General features: G+C 39.7%; 1 protein-coding gene across 42 annotated transcripts in view; it reads left to right on the top strand.

The window, feature by feature from the left end:
* TACC2 (transforming acidic coiled-coil containing protein 2) overlaps positions 1-20,503 on the top strand; it is a 218,333-nt gene that overhangs the window by 146,677 nt on the left and 51,153 nt on the right. For 39 of the 42 annotated variants that reach the window (XM_065552306.1, XM_065552304.1, XM_065552290.1 and 36 more), the window contains one exon: positions 11,929-12,101. In XM_065552306.1, the coding sequence (XP_065408378.1) occupies positions 11,929-12,101 (173 nt within the window). Of the gene's footprint in view, positions 1-10,649; positions 10,784-11,928; positions 12,102-20,503 lie in introns of those variants that run through there. The other 3 variants (XM_065552324.1, XM_065552321.1, XM_065552323.1) reach the window with 2 other exon arrangements.

Raw genomic sequence — 20,503 nt, 5'->3', positions numbered from 1 at the left:
CCAGCATGAGATGCTCTACAGGGGCTATTAAATGAGTGGGTAATCTATAATGAAATTGTTCTGTGACAAGATAATCCTCTGCTGCTTTATAGCATTAAACTGGGTAAGAAAGAAACCTTCAAATATCCCATTGTTTAGAGGCATGTCAGGCACATACTGGCTTTTAAATACTTTCCTGGCTGGTACCCCTAAACACCCACATTATTTCCCCTGGAAATCATAGTTATTTACAAAGAGCCCAATCCTGCAAGGCCCTGAGCACTGTCATTTCCCCATTGGCTTCAGTGGAAACTGAGGGCATTCCACATCTCACAGACTCTCTGGAATCCTTCACAGAATAATATCCACCCCACCCTCCTGCAAACACACAGACAATCCTCCGGCATTCCAGCTAGTATTAAAAATGGTGACTTTTTGTATAAAAACAGCCATAAGCGAAGTCCTGATTCTGATCTTATACCTGTGCAAACCATTAATAGTGTTCTACTTAAGACAGTGGCGTTACACCAGTGTCAATGAGATTGGAATCAGATCTGTAATTTTGCCTTCAGCTCAGCTATTCCCTCTTCAGTACTCCTTTGTTACCACCATTGTCTAGACATTGTGACGGGCTTTGCAGTTTGCCTCCTCCCAGTATGGACTGAACATGGATTTATTAAATCATAGGATAGATGATCTTGTCACTGAAAATCCTTACAACTGTGTGATAGCAGTCCATTAATAGTTAATAGTCAAAAATGTGCCCCTAAGGAACGATCTTGTAAATGGATTCCAGTGACACATAAGTGACATGTATGCACCTCCCCCATCTTCTGACTGAGGATAATGGCCAAGTCCTGTACTGAAAATGCTCCCTCATGGGAAGAAATGGAGTGAGCAGGGCAGATGGCTTTAAATGGCACCTGATAAGTTGCTGACCCAGCTTCTATAGGTCAGACTAAGGTCACTGTTCCTGTTCTTCACCATGAATGGGAAAAGGTTCACTATGTTGGCTTTACTGCTGCACTGTGTCTGAGGATTTCGCCATTTTGATTGCATACAGAATGTAAATTGAGGGAGGGACAGGGGAAACAATTGCAGATAATGAATCCTACAATCGTCATACTTAACTTGTGCATATTTCTCTTTAGGGTTTTCTATACCACTCATCACTATAACATCTAATGGTATCAGTTGCCTTAGATAATTAGATTACTTTACCTCAGCATTTCCATTATTACCTAGGGGTCCCTATACAAATATATTACAACATTTTTGAGCATGACCACTGATGGATATTAAAAGCGATTATATAAAAATACATGGATACAGCTAACAATCACAGTATTAAAATGGCTAATTTAACTTAGAGTCCCATATTAGCTTGTTTAATTGGAACTCACTAGGTAGGCAAATATTATACAATAAGATAATTAAATATGATTTAACAATTATTTTGTATTGTAAAATGTTTCCCAGGTCTGGTACTAGAAATAATAAATCATCTTCAGCCATAATTGTGAAATATTTTCCCCACTCAGTCCTTTTATGGAACATACACTGTGGTCAGTAAATACCAGCTATCCTAAACAGTTAACTTAATTTTCCAAACAATATTTAGAGTTTAGGTCATCTTTGGTAATTCTGAACCATGAAAGTGAGGACTGAGTTCATACGGTCAGATCATAAATAAATACACTGCACTTACGCAGATTAAAATTCTGTAACTGCAATATAATTTATACTAAATGTAAAATAACAGATTATCTGTTTATAACAGGGAAAAAAACTCATGGCCACTATTTGCATTTTTTCACCACAGGTATTAGTAGCTTATTATTTGTATTTCACTTGTGCCTTTGTGGAGCAAAGTCATGGAAATCTACAAATGCAGATAAGAATTGTAGAATCATTGAATTGTAGAATCACAGAATTGTAGAATCAATGTTGGGAAGGGACCTTGAGAGGTCATCAAGTCCACCCCCTGTACTGAAGCAGGACCCAGTAAACCTAATCCATCCCTGACAACCTGTTCTTAAACACCTCCAAGGATGGGGATTCCACAATCTCCCTTGGAAGCTATTCCAGAGCTTAACTAGCCTTATAGTTAGGTTGGATATTAGGAAAACTTTTTAAATCTCCCTTGCTGCAAATTAAGCCAATTTTTTCTTAAGTGGACATGGAGAACAATTGATCACTGTTCTCTTTATTACTTGAAGGCTGTTATCAGATACCCCTTCAGTCAGTTCTCTCAAGACTAAACATGCCCAGTTTTTTTAACCTTTCCTCCTCTGTCAGGTTTTCTAAATCTTTTACCATTTTTGTTGCTCTACTCTGGGTTCTCTCCAATTTGTCCCATCTTTCCTAATGTGTGGCAGCCAGAATTGGACACAATACACCAGATGAGGCCTCACCAGTGCCAAATAGAATGGGGCACTTACCTCATGCGTCGTACATATGCCACTCCTATTAATACACCCCAGAATATTAGCCAGTTTTGCAACTGCATCACATTGTTCACTCAAATTCGATTTGTGATCAACTATAACCCCAGATCCTTTTCAGCAATACTGTACTATCACCTACCCAGTTATTCCCCATTTTGTAGTTGTGCCTTTGATTTTTCCTTCCTAAGTGAAATACTTTGCATTTATCTTTAAGAGCAATTCATTCCAAAGTAAATGCCTGCAGAAGATCTGCAGAGTCCATTGGCAAGAGTTTCTTGCAACTTCAGAAATTCTAAGTAGAGCAAACCAACCTAAAGCATCAAACATGATAAGAAAGAAGATGATAAGACGTATTTAGGACCTGCTTTAAGGATGCCACCAATACGACTTCCAAGTCGAGTGATAACATGGACGCCACCTGGGAAGAAGGGGGAAGAAAGGGCAAGCTAGAGAAATATTACACAGGACAATAAAGAAAGAAGCCTAGTCCATCAATATGACACTTAGAAGCCTGAACAGATGAGCAGAAGAGTGAAATGGAGGAAACTGGTAGATGTCCTACATAGACTCATAGACTCATAGACTTTAAGGTCAGAAAGGACCATTATGATCATCTGGTCTGACCTCCCGCATGATGCAGGCCACAAAGCCGTCCCTACCCTTTCCCTTGACTCTGCTGTTGAAGTCCCCAAATCCTGTGGTTTAGAGACTTCAATTAGCAGAGAATCCTCCAGCTAGCGATCCCTGCCCCATGCTGCGGAGGAAGGCGAAAAACCTCCAGGGCCTCTGCCAATCTACCCTGGAGGAAAATTCCTTCCCGACCCCAAATATGGCGATCAGTAAAACCCCGAGCACGTAGGCAAGATTCTCCAGCCTGACCCTCATTAGCCATTATACTATTTACCTGCCATGGCACGCTGTTCCTTTGACTAAAATCATGAGGGTACGTTATTTTAGGGTCTGTACAGACATTGTAACAGTCAGTTTTGTGCCCCAGAGAGTTTAGACTCTAATTAGACAAGGCAGGACACAGAGTCACAGAGAGAGGCGAAGTGATTTGCCCAAGGTCACGCAGTAGTTCAAAGGCAGAACTGAGAGTGTAACCCAGATTTCCTACATCCCAGTCCAGTGCCCTATCACTAAAACATACTGCTGCTTAATATTGTTCTTGAGAAATTATATAGGAGAATCAGTTTTCCTATTGCCTGTGGACAGGGGAGGTAAAGGATTGTGTAGCTTGTCAGAAATAATACAGATCTTCTATCTACTTTTCTAGATCTTTGGTATTGCTTTGGAAGTTTTAGGTTCTCCAAAGCTTAGGGTAAAGTGAAAGCAGTATCGATGCCCAATAAGTCTATCTGCTTATATGGTCCTCATCTCTATAGTACCTGTTCCCATTGAAGTAACTGGCAAAACTCCTGTTGACATCAGAGCAGAAGCAGTCCCACTATCCCCACTAGCTGAGTTCTGGTTGCAGCAATATCATTGATTCTGAATTACGCACAGTGATTTTTATGATGAAATATTTTTGAAAGCGAGGGATGGAAGTAAGACCACAAAATTCGTACTTCCAGTTCACTTCTTACTGGGGTTACAGGGATAAAAAACTAAGGATATTTTCAATATTAAACTCTAACATGGTAAACATCCCTTTTTTCTTGCTGATTTAAATTCCTCTCTGGGTGGCTGACAATAAATACTGAAATTTATAGCTTAATTTTAGTATACAACAGCTACAGAAATTTTAGTGGGAGGTTTATAGTAGGAGATGCTCATTGCCTTCAGACAATACCACGCATATTACAGTCATGAATCAACATTAGGCTGTTCACTTACACTGGTCACTTACACAGATTCAAGACATTCTGATCCCCTTATATTTATGACTTAGAGCATTATTTCATAGAAACCTTGATGCAAAGAAAGTAATGATGTGGTAAGGCCCTCATGAGGATGTTTTTCTGGTAATATTGGACCAAATCCTTCCCTCCCCCATCACCGTTCAACACACTGTATGATGTCCAGGGGAACAAATCTTCAGAAAAAAGCCATGGTGGAGTTATGGGGCCTGGAGGAGAAAGCAGTTCTGTGGGATGAACCTATGTGGCCACTTGCAAAACATGGCCTCCTGAAAAAAGTGCATAGAGCCAGAGGTGACATGGAGAAGCAACACTGAGGGTATGTCTACACAGCAAAGAAAAACCTGTGGCTGGCCTGTGCCAGCTGACTCAGGCTTGCAGGGCTCGGGCTGCGGGGCTGCTCCACTGCTGTGTAGACTTCGAGGCTCAGGCTTGAGCCCGGGCTCTAGGACCCCGTGAGGTGGGAGGGTCCCAGAGTTCAGGCTGCAGCCTGAGCCATGAAGTCAACACTGCAATGAAACAGCCCGAGCCCTGGGAGCCTGAGTCGACGACGGGCAGGGGCCAGCTGCAGGTTTTGCTTTGCTATGTAGATATACCCAAAATGGCTTGCTCCCCCTTCAGAACTCAAGTATACGAACAAGCCGCATAGAAAGTCTGCAGAAACAGTTGCTGGTTAATGCTGGTCTGTTGTGTTGGTGTTCCTCAGAGGAAATTTCTGGAGAAGGTAGATGGACAGAATCCACATAGCTGGAGGCTGAGTTCTCCAGCATTCCACTGTCTTTGAGTCCTTTCGCACCCCCCCTCCAATCCCCCCGCCACTCCCAGTCAATCCTGGGATCAAAATTTGGATGAGAGTCGTATATCCAATAGAGCTGCACAGTTCTTGGATTAATGTTGTTACCCTTCATACACTTTTGCACAGGGATGGAACATACAGTTCGTATTTTTTGTTGGAGAATGACAATGTGCATATTTTAACAATGCTAAACTCAATTCATGTAGTCAATTCCTGGTGTGGACAAATTATTTTCCTGCAGGATATGAATCTGCCAAATATTGTAGTCTCTGTGTCCTTGTATCACTAAACAAGACTGCTACGTAAAGAAAAATGAAATGGCAAATATAGTTCGCTTGAATTCTAACAATAAGGATCAGTTTTGAGTTTTCTGGATAGTGTTGGCTTTAAATAGTAATACTGCAGGTTAGACTCACAAATTCTACATATCCCTTACAAGACAGAGCTTTCATTTATTCTATACCAGCTTTCATCTTTTAGCAAATTTGCCTAATCTTGCCTTAATAGTGAACTTTGAAGTTAGGGAGAAAATATTCAAACGTAAATATAGAGGGATAGATGCTAGTGCTTGTTCCAACTGCTCTCTCTAGCTCTGGTAGCAAAAGCAGCCTAAAAGTAGGCTTAACTGGCTACTTGAGGATTCCCTTTAGTTCCATTCCCAGGACCCAGTACGGCGAGCATTCCCAGAGGAGGGGGCATGGCGAGGCCACTTCTTCACTCCAGTGAGCCCTGGCTGTTGGTAACGGTTTCAGAACCCTCTCCCTCAAAAATGTCATGCAAGTATGCACCACCCGATTAAGTGCCACAGTAGCTAGCACAGCAGAATGCTCCATGGCTTTTGGGTAGCTGGGTAGGAATTTTCTTTTGTATGCTAAGAACAGAAACAAATATAAAGTTGTTTACATTGGAAGAAACCTCCACAGAGATTAATAAAGTTGCATTCACCTACATTGGTTCCAAATCTGGACCATTGTGCTCAACAGTGGGACGATGTACTTTATTTATACCACCTTTTACAGAGCTTGTGCTAACCCCCTTGGTCTTTTGCCTAGTGTAGGTTCAGTAAAAGATATCCTTTTTTCTTCTTCTTGCTAGATGAAGCCTGCATGCACAGTTGCACTGTTTTCTTATTGTTGGGTAATAAACAAGAGCATGAAATAAATACAGGACTCTTGATAAAGCTGAGGAAATCCTGTCAGCTTTGTAACAGGTTTTATAGTGAGCCTAGTCTCAAAGTAATGACTGGGATCACTTCACTTTAGTGACTGCAGCACTTTAATAGGGTGAAGTGGCGTGAGTGGGAAGAGATCAGAATGGAGAGATCCCATTCGCACTTACTGAATTCTGTCCAGCTGTAGTGTCAGTGAATTTATTCTTCAGACTGAAATACAGTGAGGATTTGTTTTAATGTGTACCCTTCAGTTGCATTAGTGGAGTAAAAAGTATCTAATGAGGATGGGGTTTCTGTGAGGACAAAGCTGAGGAAGAGAAGTCATCCCAAGTCATTTCCTTTATTATTTCCTCCTGAGGTTTGTGTAACTGGGCAAAATCCCAAGGTTTCCCAGTTGGAGTGGGAACATTGAATTCTCACAAGTGTTCTCGTACCATGCCAGAATTGTGTTGATTCAGTATTATTCTTGCATTTCCTGCCTCTTCCCGTAGTCCAAAAATGCTGTATGTACACTGCTTTTGCTGTTTATACAGTAACTTTGGAGAAAGATTCTTTCATCTCCTTCTTTCTAGTCGCATTCATTATACCCTGTTACCAACGAGACCCTCTCTGCACTCTGGAGTCTTGTATACACAGCTAATCATTCTGTAGTCCAATTCAAACTTCTGCCATCTGTATTTTCTTTTTTTCTTTATTATCTTTCTAACTCAACTGATTTTCATCGTCTGTTGGTTGTCAAGGTATGTGCAGAAATAAACAATCATAGAAGTTAGAGATGGAAAAGACCTACTTTTATATCTCTTAACCATTTTCTTCATTTGATTACTTGTCAAGGATACTTTTTTCCCTTTGATGTTAAGCACATTAATCAAACAAATTTACCTACTGACTAGTTTACAAGTCTGGTAAGTTTTGATCACTTGCCATGTTTTTTTAAAATCCCTTCAACCAGTGATCACTGTAAACAAAGTACAGTAGATCGTCAGAGTTATGAACACCAGAGTTATGAACTGACTGGTCAACCACACACCTCATTTGAAACTGGAAGTATGCAATCGAGCAGCAGCAGAGACCCCAAAAAAGAAGCAAATGCAGTACAGTACTGTGTTAAATGTAAACTACTAAAAAAAAAGGAAAGTTTAAAAAAAGATTTGACGAGGTAAGGAAACTCTTCCTGTGCTTGTTTCATTTAAATTAAGATGGTTAAAAGCAGCATTTTTTTCTTCTGCATAGTAAAGTTTCAAAGCTGTAGTAAGTCAATGTTCAGTTGTAAACTGTTGAAAGAACATAATGTTTTGTTCAGAGTTTACTAACATTTCAGAGTTACGAACAACCTCCGTTCCCATGGTGTTCCTAACTCTGAGGTTATTCTGTAGCAGACTTCCAGGAATCTTTGGTAAATATTTGTTGCTTTCCTTGCCACTTCTAGAAGACATTCAATAAACCAATCAAAATAATAAGTTTAAATGTATTATTCTTTATAATCCTACTTTATATTTCATAATGTCAGTTCAAAGGGCCGGGAGGAGGGAAAGGAATGCACTTTCTTCTTTTCTCTGAAGATGCTAACAATATGTTTTACAGACAAATTCTAGAGGAAACTGTTGAAGCATAGATATTCACTGTAATCCCGCTTACAAAATCTTTACTAGTCTTTCCTTATACTCTTTATAAAACAAACTGGTCACAAAGGGAGGAAGGTGATAATGTAACCTCTACTATACATATGCATGTGCTCATATTTTTTAAATAGAGGGATTTGGTTATGTAAGAATCTGCCTCTAGCCTAAACAACAAAAGTTTAATGTGCAGGTGATTGTTCATGTGTGAAAGACTTAAATTTCATAACTCATCCTGGGTTCCGTTGTGATATTATTATATTCCTAGCATCCTAATTCCATTTAGAACAGATAATATTGGCAAAGTGATGCTGTTTACTCTTTGTTTCAAGCGGAAACTTCCTTTGTGTCACATCTCTCAAATGTTAGCTGTTTTGTACTAGTTTGCTGTATCAATTAGCATTTCTGGATTAATATTTCCAAAGGAAGTATGGTAGAGCAGGGGCCTAGGAACTACTGACATGACTGCGTGACACTGATCATCCTTAAAAACTTCCCAGTGCTGTCTTTTATATCTCAAATACTGCAGCAGCATTATCTAGTTATTTACTATGTTTTTCCTGTATTTAGGATAGTAAAGACATTTATGAATATTGCACTAATATTACTTAATCAAAAGCAAAAAAGTATTGGCAGATGAAATACTGGTTGAAAAATTTACCAGGCAACTAGTGGCCAGATGACTAAACTTATTAGCTAGAGGTCACTGGAAAAATGAGGGGGACCCAACCGGATGGAAATAACCATCCTTTCTTCAAAATCCAGTTCTGGGAAAGGGGCTAGGATTCTTATCAAGGGATCATTTGGGGACCTTATCTTGGGCTCCATCGTTTATATCAGAGTTTAAAGACCCCTACATCTTTTTGGCTATTGGAAGGAAGTGTAGATTTTTCCCTCTCCCCATTACCACTTCTCACACCTACTAGTTGCTATAAGGTAGGTGTGTGTGTGTGTGTGTGTGCGCGTGCGCACAGCTCTACCTCTCCCACAACTTGTTAGCTATTGGTAGGGTATTCTGTGGTGTTAGATCCTTCTCTAGAGCTCTATGTTTCTTGGATCCTCCTCTGAGCTCCATTTCCCAGCTCTGCTTCAGAATGAAGTTGATATGATTCTTATTGGTTTTATTGTTGCTTACTGGCTTGAGACTATTAGCAGCAGTGAAAGAGCCCAGAATCTGTCTTCTCATTTTCAATCTGCTGCTGCTTAGGAAAGTTATGAGCTGCAACACAGGCACTAGAGCTGCCTGTCTGCAGATTCAGGATGACAGCAGAACATGAGTTCACATTTGTAAGGATATCTTTGTAGACATAAAGGGCAGAAACATAGGACCGCGTTCTTTCTTATCCAGGAGGCTTGGTTTGAACTCAGGGAGTTTCCTCTGGATACTTCCAGCAGGTGACCATGGGTTGTGTGCCCTTCACCCAAGAAAGAAGCAGAGTAAGTTAAGCTGTAAAGGGAAACAAACAACAGCAGCCTTGTAGTAGCACATACATAATGATAGAAATTTGAATGTGTCATTGAGCCAGTTTTTATACATGAATTACAGTTTGAATAGACGTGAATAAGTTTGAATAAACATTTTCCTCACACTATATGTAATACAGTATTTTATATGTACATACCCAATTAATACACGTTACATATTATATATATTTATAATACTTGTTTTCTACATATATATGCAGCTATTACTATTTTAGGACTACAGTATACTTGCCCAATATAATATCACACTACATTTATATATTTAAAAGGAGGAAAGGACATGTATTCTTTCTTTATGCATAAAAACATGATTGAATTATGTAAAAAGCTGTTTGATTTGTGCTATTTTTCAGTCCTTTTCATGTACATGGTAACTTTCTCATTTTATTTTTTAGTTAAAATAAATTTATTTTTCTCAGTTAGGAAAACATCAAACAGTAACCAAATTGCTTTCCCCAGATAGTTTCAAAGACAAAGTGAGGTTAAAGGTTCCTGCAATTGTCAGGAAAAGGGAAAGGACTGTGTTTGTTCAGCTAGATACTCATTGTAAGTAAGGCTTTCTTTTTGTTTACAGAAGTTCTTTGTTTGCAATGATTCTTGATCTTAAAATATTGTGAACTTGAGAGATGCTGCATCTTTGAAGGAATATAATTTAAAAAACTACAATTCACCTCCTAATAAGCTCACTCAGCTGTGTAGGCTGCTGAACAAATATAGTTTGAGTTCTGAAGCAAAGAATGCATTTGGGGAAGTTGATGCAGCAGTAGTAACTGATAGACAGACACTTTAGCCTTTGTGAAGTTCCATAGGCAGGAGATAACTTTATGCACAATAGACCTAGCCAGAAAAAAACCCATACAGAATAATACTTAGCAGAAATCCTTCTGCTTTGCAGCGGTGTAGAGGTAATCTGTTAGCTCCAGAGCTAATGGTAGGGTCCAAGTAGATGCGTGTGCTGTGACAAAATAACTAGGAAGACTGAGTTCTCATTGGAATTCTGCAGAGCTAACTGGAGAGAATCCGGTCCATCTAACCACTTGAGCTTTCAGGAACAACGACAGGGTCTTTTCTGCTATAGCCCACACAGGCTTCATGCTGAGAGATTTAAGCGAATGTAATAGAATGCAAATCCATCACTTGCACTTTATCTGACGTGGAGCTGCTTCAGATAATCTAAAAGCCTTGAGAACCCAAACAGAATTTATTGCTTGGCAGTACAGAGTTTTCTTTTAACTTTAATGAAGTTAGAGAAGTCCTTGATTCTACATACTGTATCAGGACGGCTTGTAGAGTACTTCCACGGATGAAATGGCTTTCACTTCATGGCAAATTTTGTCCCCAATACAGTGGGCGCGCTGGATGTGGACAGCTGTGAGAAGCAGTGGAGACTACAGTCTCCTAGCCATGCAGAGAATCACTGGAAATAGGCAAGTCAGTCCTGTCTTTCAGGAAACTGTCACACCATTCAATTCATTGTATTACAGACCCAGTGGGGAAAAACTGCATCTGACCAGCAGAAATGCTTGCTAAGTAATTAACAAGACAATACTGTTATTGCATTCTTGGCTCGCAAAAATTGTTTTAAAAATGTTAAAATATAGTTTGTTTTGTTTGTTTAAAAGTACATCAAGTGCATAGCTTTCAGTTCTAGAAGGACAGTTTCCTAAAGTGGTTCTCCCCATAGAGCAACATGTTATGTCCTTGTGCAATGTAGATCTTCATTTGATTTTTAGGCTAACTTAGTGCATCCTTTCGTATAGTTGTTTCCTTTCAAGCTTGCATTTCATTTGGTTGTCTCCATTGTGCACCTCTTTTACATGCTTGCGCCCATTGTGATCCTTCTATTTTTTTTATGTGTATGTGATAATGCAGTGGTGGAAATATATTACTGATAGCACACAGGAGTCAATGCATTTTCCAGCCTTGTCACTTATCATTGCCGAAAATGCTATGTAAAAATACAGCCGTGATGAAACGTAACATTTCTGAGAGGCTGGGCTGGCCAGAGGCTTGCTGTTGAGACTTATCCATCTGTTATTCTAGTGTGTGCTCTCTAGCTTGTCAGAACACACACAGCAATATAAAGCTTGATTATTTTAGAGCCGTAGCCTTTAATAAACAGCTATGAAACTCTCCTGAGAAGCTCCTTTTTTGTCTTTCTGTGTTGGTTTGTCTATGCCTGTGACAAGAAAAGTTCCAGAAATTCATAAAAAGGTTCCATTGTTTTTGGCTTTCACACTGGAGTCTCCTTTGCACTGCACAGCAGGCTTCTCAGGAAGCATTTACTTTTTGAGTGCATGTTCACTTTGTGACAGAGAAATCTTAAGTAGCGTAAAGATTTCTTCGGAGAAAACCTGCGACCATGATATTCGTGCTCTAGAAATCATGTGTGAAATTAATCCATCATAGTCCACCTTTGAGCAATGCAGAGGTAGCCTGACAGCTGAGGTTTGCTTCCTCCACTCAGAAAACCCTGCATTTCAAAGTCTGAATTGTTCCTTCCACACACGAAAGCTCACTTGGCTCACTAGCCCAGGTTGTTAAAGAAACTCCTGTTTTGTATTTTCCTCAGGAGTTCAGACTCTGAAGAAGCATTTGAGACACCAGAATCCACCACTCCTGTAAAGGCTCCACCTGCACTACCACAGCCACCACTGGAAGTAGCGGTGGTAGAAGCAGCAGCAGCAGCAGCAGTAGACACAGTTGAACAGGAAATAAGGCCACAGCTGCCCTTGGAAGACACAGGTAATGAATATATATAATGAGTGGGCTGGATCACTCAGGAAGATGTGACTGTAAGGGGACATCAGTGTTAATCCCAGAAAAGAAAGGGTGCTAATAAAAGGATGGCTGGAAGATTAGTTAGTATATGCTGTGCCCTCTTCCTACTGAAAAAAATAATATATATCATAGTTTGATAATGACAGTTACATATTAAATACTATCATCAGCAGTCTTTTTTTTTTGTATTATCAATCAACACATTCATCTCCTGATACAACTTTAGTAATGTTTTGGCACCATCATCTTTGTTTAAAAAATATAGCCTGATTCTCCACTCTGTTATGGAGTAAGTAGCGATGAATCAGGCCCATAATATGATTTGTGAAACAAGTATGTCCCCTTGGGTGCATTTCTTTCATATTAAATCAATTTCTTTATTCCTGATGTTTTCAGAACTGTATGAAACTAGTCAGATGACTAAACACACATAGCTATATAATCAGGTGTAATTAATAATCTCAGTTAATAGGAGGGTATTTTCGGATCTCATTTCACCTAAAATGGCAAGTGATGACCAGATGATGATATATTCTGAGAGTTCAGGATGTGTTAATAGGAAGTCAAGACTAATTCTGTGAAGCCATGTAGCAATATAGCAGTATGTATATAATTAGTACATAACACAGCAACGAAACAGATATTTTCCTTAAAACATGAATATTGTATTTTATGTAAAGAAATTCTGTCTAAAAAACCCTAATTTCCTTTGTTTGCTGAGTTAAGTAATGGAAGATGTGAGCGTAGAAGCTGTTTCTATTAGCAAGGAGCTCCATGTGACTTTCAGCTGAACTGCAAAACAGGCAATGTGACTATTTATGGTCATTAAATGCCTCATCACACTTTTTGCAAGAGATGAGTAGTTAGCTCAATATCTTGGTTAAATTCCAGTAAAACACTTTCACTTTGTCTACCCAAAATTCCCATGTATTTCATTAGAACAAGGTTCTCTCCATCTGAATGTGGATGCATAGGGTTGCTGTGTGCTGTTCTAAAACTGCCAGCTTTTACCACAGAAGATGGGTAAAGTGATATCAGTAAGTTGTGAGTAGTCTGTAAAGTCTGTCAATCTCTTTGGGGTTGGGGGGGGGTCTTTGGACAAAAGATACGTTCCAGACATTTCTCCAGCTAGTTAGTCTTCCTTCAGAATTTCTGGACTTAAAATTCTCAAACTTGGGAGTTTTGATTGTAATTATAATTAGCAGAAGAAATGTCCAGTATACAAATGCCAAAAAACTAAAAAGACATGATAAGAAGAAATCCTCTGTCTCCTAGTACCTCTTCATTTTCATCCTCAGATCTTCCTTTTCCCAGTTTTCCTTATTCTTTATCAGTTTTTACAAATGTAATTTCCCTAATTGCAAAATGAATTTAAATGCAGAGAGAGTAAAGGAGCAGATATGCTAAGCAGGCTTGGAGTGTGGTCTTTAATTACTACAATAGATTCACATTTACTCAGAATCCTTAATCACACATGTATTTCCTGCCCATGTGTTTCTCTTCTCCCCTTCCTCCCTTTTCCCTCATTTAGGATATTACTAAGAAAAGGTGGGAGATTGAATGTATCCATTTGTAACCATTGTAAACTGCAATGTGTTAAAGGCTATTGATTCTAACTGTTCTATTTTGATGCCAGTATTTCATTTGTAGGTAAAACTTGCCTGCAACAGACAAATTACAACAAACTAACAGAGCAGTACACAGCATTTCAAAAGTTAGTAAAATGCAGTTATTCAGCACAGTGGCTTGCTGCAAGAAAAATTCAAGTGTAGGAGTGAAATGCAAAAGCATATGTTTCCTTTTAAAATGTATTAGGAGACATCAGTTAGCGTCCCTGTTACTTGGTTAATTGGACACTTATTTCAATGTGAATAGTGAAATGTTTAAAAGCCACTTTTAAAAATCTCAGAGTAGCAGCCGTGTTAGTCTGTATCCGTAAAAAGAAGAGGAGTACTTGTGGCACCTTAGAGACTAACACATTTATTTGAGCATAAGCTTTTGTGGGCTACAGCCCACTTCTTCGGATGCATAGAATGGAACATATAACAAGAGTATATATATATATATACATACAGAGAAGATGCCATACCAGAAACTGTAATTGACCATCTTGATTATCACTACAAAAGTTTTTTTCCTGCTGATAATAGGTCATCTTAATTAATTAGCCTCTTAGAGCTGGTATGGCATCTTCTCTGTATGTATATATATACTCTTGTTATATGTTCCATTCTATGCATCCGATGAAGTGGGCTGTAGTCCACGAAAGCTTATGCTCAAATAAATTTGTTAGTCTCTAAGGTGCCACAAGTACTCCTCTTCTTTTTACGGATACAGACTAACACGGCTGCTACTCTGAGATCTGTTATCTTCGTGTTAACTTGCCTCATAGGTTATACTCTCTCACACACACACAGTCAGTCCCTTACACAGGGTTTCCATGGAGCTGAAGTACAGCTCCTACTTGGTAGCATAAATCTGGGAAACAAAGGTCACATTGGTGCCATTTCAGTAAAAGAGGAATAAGGGCACCTGCAGGGCCTGGCAAACTGCAACTGAGAAAATAACATAAAATCTGTGTTCCAATTTAGAGACCAGGCAGCTTTGTCTTCCGGAGGATGGGGGAGAATGGTAGGTTTGGAACACATGATTCCAGATAGGCCTGACATTAATAATGTATGCAGATGGTTGTAATTATGCTTCATGATATGATTAGCACAACAGCTGGACCCCAATGCTGAGGAGACATGATGAGAGTTTTTAATGTATTTAACTCCAGTGTAAGTTTAATAAAGGTTCTGAAAGTAAAATGTAGTTAAAACTTAAGGCTAGATATCATTTCTTTAGGTGCACAGTGTTCCTCTGGCTGCTGGAGGTCTCCACGATCTCCATGTGAGCTGGGTGGGAGATTGGGTCTCCTCTGGCTTGTGAATGAGGAAACAGGGTTCCAGGATCCTTCCCACTACCAGCTCTTCAGACGCTGGGCTGAGCATGGGCAGGCTGCAGGACACCTACTCAGTATGGTAGCAGCTTGGCTTTGTCTCCTATTCTGCTTATCCTCCTCTTAAGCAGCTAGCAGGGTGGGCTATGTGGAATATCCCCTGTTCATATGTGGGTGCACTGGTGGGAGATGCACAAGAGAAGAGATTACAACCATGTTGCCTAACTGCTCGGAAACCTGGTTTGGATGCAAGATTAGCTGTTCTCATGAGACTTCTGCCCACAGTGGCAAATAACCTACCTGGGTTTTATGAGATTTACAGCATTTTGGAACAACAGGGGATTTATTATTATTTATTATTATTTATTATTCATTATGGTAGTGCTTAAGGAGCAACCAAGAACAGGGCCTCATTGTGCTGGGCACTGTACAAACACAGTAATAGCACAGACCCTGCCCCAAAGAGGCAGGGAAAAGGGTATAACACACAAGCAGCAAAGCGATGGTAGCAAATGTCATGTTAGTTCCATGTTTTTTTCGAGGGCATGGGTTTAGTTTGGAGGCGACCAGATAAATGGAAAGAAAAGGGAAGGAAGCAGGGACATGGAAGATAAAAAGGATAAGGGGGACAGGACAAAGGGAGAACAGGGTCATGGGGCAGGTGTGGCGAGAAGGAGGAGGCGACTGTGAGGGAGGGTTGGAGCAAACAGCCAATCAGCACAAGCCCAATCAAAAGTTCAGAAAGTTGTCTGAACATTGAAAAGTCCCTACTTTGGCTGCTTCTGCAGCTGTTCTACTGGCTGGCATCCCTGACTGGTTCCTGGCTGCAGTTTTTCCCCAAGCCCCACCAGGCAGGGTGCAAGGAGTGGAGAGGAAGGAAGGTGTGTCAAAGGTCAACTTCTACCCAGAATTTCTTTTGAACCCCAACTCCAAACTTCAGTCTGGACTTGAACCCTGCCTCTTCTATCCATCTCTAATATATTATAACAGAGGTATTTATGCTAATAAGCCCCTCACTTTTATGTGGCACAGAAAATTCATGCCAGTTACAGTTCAGGTCTTTATTATTCTTTACAAATATAAGTAAATTAGGATAGCTGCGCTTGTTATTGCAGACCAATGGAGCTTTACTTTCATGGTTTAAAATGTCATCAACACCTAATTGATTTATAAAATGCTGCATAAATGATGGTTGAGTTCTCTCTGTAATTAACCACAGAACATTAAGCAGTAATTCATTCTTACTGATATCAGTGGAGGAAAATAACTTTCCTCTACCATTTGTGCAAACATTTCAGTTCTTTGTAACACCCTTCTATCCTCATCTATTTGTCAGATAATAAGCTATAGATTAAAATGTCAAACATTAAATACTGTTGTCATGCTCTCACGTAAGAGCATCCGTAGAAGTGTAAAATCAGCATACACATTTACTGTCATCCACTCATTATTTATTTTTCATATTACACTAGTGCCTAGAGTCTCCAGCTGAGATCAGCTCCCATTGTACTAGGCACTCTACAGACATGCAGAAGAGACAGTCCCAAAGAGCTTATAATTTAAGCAGACAAAAGGTGGGAGGGGAAACTGAGGCACAGAGCGGTGAAGCAACTTGCCTAAGAGCACACAGCAGCCTGTGGGAGATAGGGACCAGAACCCAGGGTTTATGAGTTCCCAGTTCAGTACCCTATGCAGTGGGCCATTGTATGATCTCCAACAGCTAAAATTAATAATGTTCTCTAATATATGGGTTCTCAACTTTTTTCTTTCTGAGTCCCCCTCACCATACTATAAAACTTCAGGGCCTAGTGGAGGGCGCTTCAGGCTTCAGCCGCAGCAGGCAGGGGAGCTTCCAGGCTTCATGTTTCAGCTGCTGGTCCAGGGGGCCTTGAGGCTTCTGCCTCATGGGGTGGTAGGTCTAGGGGTTTCTGCCCCATGGGTGACAGGCTTGGGCTTTAGCCCTGCAGAGCTGAGGTCTTTAGGCTTCAGCTGCAGTGCGGGGTTGGCTTGGGGCTTCTGTCCCACAGGGTGCTGGGGCTCTGGGCTCTAGCCCCGCAACTCCCGCCTCCAAACTTTCTGTCCTGGGCCCAAGTCAATCTAATGCCAGCCCTACTTCGTGGACTCCCTGACACTGTCTCACAGCTACCGCCAGGGAACCATGAACCCCTGATTGAGAACCACTGCTCTAATCCATTACTTGTTGTGCTTCTTTAGTTTACATCAACATAAATTCTTCATACTTTTTGTATGTCCTTAGATGTGACTTAGACATAGTGGATCTGATTCTTCGTGCCTTCCTCAGGCAAAACTCCCATTCAGGTCAGAGACTTTTGCTTGAGTAAGGAATGGAGGATTGGGCCCTGCATCATAGTGAATAAAAGGCTGGAATTGCCTTCCTGGGCTCCACCTCTATTCATAAGCCACCTGAGCTGCACTTTTGTGGTTTATGTAATCAGTTATCCACTGAGTACAGCTTAGTATCTAACATCCATCCATTGTTATGCACAATTTATAACAACGTGCAGGTGAATTTCACCCCATACAGTGAGCCAGCGCAAAGCCTCTTGACCACGTAAGTCCTCAAAATAGGGCCAAAAGTGAGATTTAAGTGGTCCATTAGACTTCGTGCTGGCCCTCTGCACAGGAGCGTATTTCACCTTCTTCTGACTGCATAATGTGTGTGTTACATAATGCATTCTTTAATGAACAAACTGCAGCCTTTGTGATAAAATGTTGTGCGTAGTAGTACCCTTTTGTTTAGATCACTTTGATGTGAAAGGGCAAAATTCACTGCTCTGTTGATGCACTTCTAATGTCAAAAGAGCATGGTCTAAAAAGCTCTTTGTAGTAATAAAGCTGCATTGTCTCACAACAGTAAGTACAATTCAAGTCTCCTTCCGCTGCAGTTCTATCATCAGAAGACACTGATGATGTAACATAGCAGGAATCCTACAGCAACGTAACAAGTAATTTCTACCACAAGCCCATATTTTGGATGTATTCAGAAAATAATAACAAAAATTGACAGTGCTAATCCAAAATGTACACTGCAGAGCACTAGACTCCAGGAATAAGTAAAGGACTGGAGCAGGAGCGTGTTGTGGGAGGGAAGGGGGTATGGAAAGCAACATAATAGGCAGGAATCAGCTTCTGCATTATATGTGGAGCTGTCAGCAGAATTTCAACATTGTTTTATTTCAAACTGTTGGAAAGTATTGCAGCTTTCTTAGACAGTTTGTTCTTTATTACCTATAGCTGGCTGCAGGAGAACTTAAATCCTTAAAGAAATTAACGACCAACAAAAGCAAATAATGTAACTACTCAGGCTTTTTCCTCACCATATTAATTTGCTTTATGATATATTCCCATCCCAAATCCATTATTTGTTTCTGTCTTTTAGACTGTAAGCCCTCCAGGGCAGAAATCTTTTTATATATGTTTGTACAATACCCAGCACAAAGGGGCCTCTGTCCTTTTGATGCCTGACATAATGAAAGCCTTTGTTATGAATATTACTATGTTATTTATTATTATTAACACAATTTTTGAAGATTCCTTGTTGGACTCCCTTTTGCTTTCACACTGACCTACATCTTGGACTATGCTGACATATTAGAGCTATTCAGTCGTTTATTATTATTAATTGCATTTAGCTATCTTCCACTCCATTCCCTTGTAAAGTGTACAGATTAGACTAATACTGGAGTTTTGTGACACTTCTGGTGTCTCCTTAGCAGTACACTGATCGGTGTCAAAAAATGATCTCATAGTGTGAAAAGCGAACACCAGCTCAGCTGGCAGCAGCAACTCTAATTAAAAAACATTCAGCACGACTGAACCCAAACACAACCCATTTGGAGTAAGAAAAAAATACACACTCTTAAAATAGTGCCACCTGATTAGCATTCATTTTAAAGAAAAAAACATTTTTAAATTCACACAAGTCACTAAATTTTCAAAGAGAAACATGGAATTGTGTAGCTAGAATTCCAATGAAAAAATCTGAAGATGTAGGGGTTGATCTGAAGGTGCTGATTTAGGAAGTGTCTGCTATCTTCAAAGTTGCTAGCTCTTTATCTTCATAAATAATATTCCTGGCAAAATCCTCACACAGATACCTCTAATTGCCGCTGAAGCAAAGAGGGAATGCTTTCTATCCACAGGATCTAGTAGTAAAGTATAGCAGTAAGGACTCAAATAATAGTAGTAAGTATAGATTCTTTGTGATTCTCTTTCATCTGTGCTACCTTAACACAAAGTATTAATGGGCAGAACTGTGCAGGAAAAAAAAATGTAATTTCATGGAGAATTTCAAGATTTCAGAATTTTGGTACTGTCCTGATTTTGACGCAACCGCGTTTTCCAACAGAAAACAGTTCTAAAATTTTCCAACTAGCTCTATTAGTGAGTCTTTATCACAATGAAGTGACAGTGACAACTCTAATGTATATGCTAGCCACACTTTTGAAATGACTTTTGTAGTATAAGGAAATAATTAATGAATGTCAGGTCCAGACAACAAAAAAGGTAACAAACTGTTGTTTAATATTCTGTCATTATTAATGACTGAAAAAAAATGAACAGATAGTCAAACACAGTAATATCTGATGAGTTATATATCATATGGGCACACTGCTTAAATTTGTTATGGTGATGGAGGACGTATGAGTACCTAGACAAACTTAAAGGAAATAAGAATGTTGCCAGATCCTGCACTATTCTATAACTCCTTAGTGCTTTTAACCTGAAAGACTGCAGTGCTGTCTTTGAAGAAAATCTGAATACAATCTTATTTGATTGGTTACTATTCATAGATAAATATATTTGATTCTAATACAAGTGAAAGGATGGTAACCAGAAAATATTCATTCAGTTACTGTGAGTGCTTATTTTGTAGCCTTCCACTTTACTACTAGTCTTTGTTTCAGCATAATTTAAAACACCTTGGCAAATAAGCTGTAAAATGTCTTTTTAAGAAACGTTTTTTCCCCCTAAACCAGTAGCTATAATCAGATGACCACATGCCTTGCTCTAGTATTTAAACCAACTGTGAATGCCCTGTGGTCTCTGCCTGTAGCTAGAACTTTACTGAACACAAGCAGAGCAGAATAATTGGAAGGTAATAAGGCCAGACCGATGCAGTCATCAGAAGTGTGTTAACCATGAATTTGGTCTGCAAAGTACTTGCGCCTGAAATCTGAATTTAAAGGACTTTTTTTTCTGTTTCTCGAGAAAAAGGGAATGCATTTGTTACTCATTAATGATTCTTAGGGATGGTACATATCATTAAGGTATTTGGGGAAGAGTTAAGTCAGTATTAGATGAAGAAAGACTCATGGATCCCACTAATGACACAGCCCTGGCAAAATATCCATTTCCAGAATCTATAGCCAATTTACAAACCAAGAGAAAATAAGACCGGCAC

The sequence above is a fragment of the Chrysemys picta genome, chromosome 7, assembly GCF_011386835.1.
Source record: "Chrysemys picta bellii isolate R12L10 chromosome 7, ASM1138683v2, whole genome shotgun sequence".
NCBI lineage: Eukaryota > Metazoa > Chordata > Testudines > Emydidae > Chrysemys > Chrysemys picta.
The sequence above is the reverse complement of the archived record's forward strand: the minus strand, read 5'-3'. Positions and strand labels throughout refer to the sequence as shown.